Below are 1,020 nucleotides of genomic sequence, written 5' to 3' on the forward strand. Positions count from 1 at the left end.
AATGTACTGATTAAACTAAGGATTGAACTCGGTAGTGAACTGATTAAACTAAGGATTGAACTGGGTAATGTACTGATTAAACTAAGGATTGAACTCGGTAGTGTACTGATTAAACTAAGGATTGAACTCGGTAGTGTGCTGATTAAACTAAGGATTGAACTTAGTAATGTACTGATTAAACTAAGGATTGAACTCGGTAGTGAACTGATTAAACTAAGGATTGAACTGGGTAGTGTACTGATTAAACTAAGGATTGAACTTAGTAATGTACTGATTAAACTAAGGATTGAACTCGGTAATGTACTGATTAAACAAAGGATTGAACTAGGTAGTGTACTGATTAAACTAAGGATTGAACTCGGTAGTGTACTGATTAAACTAAGTATTGAACTCGGTAGTGTACTGATTGAACTAAGGATTGAACTAGGTAGTGTGCTGATTGAACTAAGGATTGAACTAGGTAGTGTGCTGATTAAACTAAAGATTGAACTCGGTAGCGTGCTGATTAAACTAAGGATTGAACTCGGTAATGTACTGATTAAACTAAGGATTGAACTCTGTAGTGTACTGATTAAACTAAGGATTGAACTCGGTAGTGTACTGATTAAATTAAGGATTGAACTCGGTAGTGTACTGATTAAACTAAAGATTGAACTCGGTAGTGTACTGATTAATCTAAGGATTGAACTCGGTAGTGTGCTGATTGAACTAAGGATTGAACTCGGTAGCGTGCTGATTAAACTAAGGATTGAACTTGGTAATGTACTGATTAAACTAAGGATTGAACTCGATAGTGTACTGATTAAACTAAGGATTGAACTAGGTAGTGTACTGATTAAACTAAGGATTGAACTCGGTAGTGAACTGATCAAACTAAGGATTGAACTCGGTAATGTACTGATTAAACAAAGGATTGAACTCTGTAGTGTACTGATTAAACTAAGGATTGAACTTGGTAATGTACTGATTAAACTAAGGATTGAACTCGGTAGTGTACTGATTAAACTAAGGATTGAACTT

The 1,020-nt window shown here is 34.8% G+C and overlaps 1 protein-coding gene across 1 annotated transcript; it reads right to left on the minus strand.

Moving 5' to 3' along the window:
• Positions 1–457: 457 nt before the first annotated feature.
• LOC106477589 (agglutinin-like protein ARB_02240) lies at positions 458–972 on the minus strand (the record flags this gene model as incomplete). Its single annotated transcript, XM_013938134.2, has 1 exon — positions 458–972. A coding segment is annotated over one exon (515 nt), but the record flags the coding sequence as incomplete, so codon positions are not given.
• Between the last annotated feature and the right edge of the window lie 48 nt (positions 973–1,020).

Source organism: Limulus polyphemus, unplaced genomic scaffold (genome assembly GCF_000517525.1).
Source record: "Limulus polyphemus unplaced genomic scaffold, Limulus_polyphemus-2.1.2 Scaffold23710, whole genome shotgun sequence".
NCBI classification, from domain to species: Eukaryota; Metazoa; Arthropoda; class Merostomata; order Xiphosura; family Limulidae; genus Limulus; species Limulus polyphemus.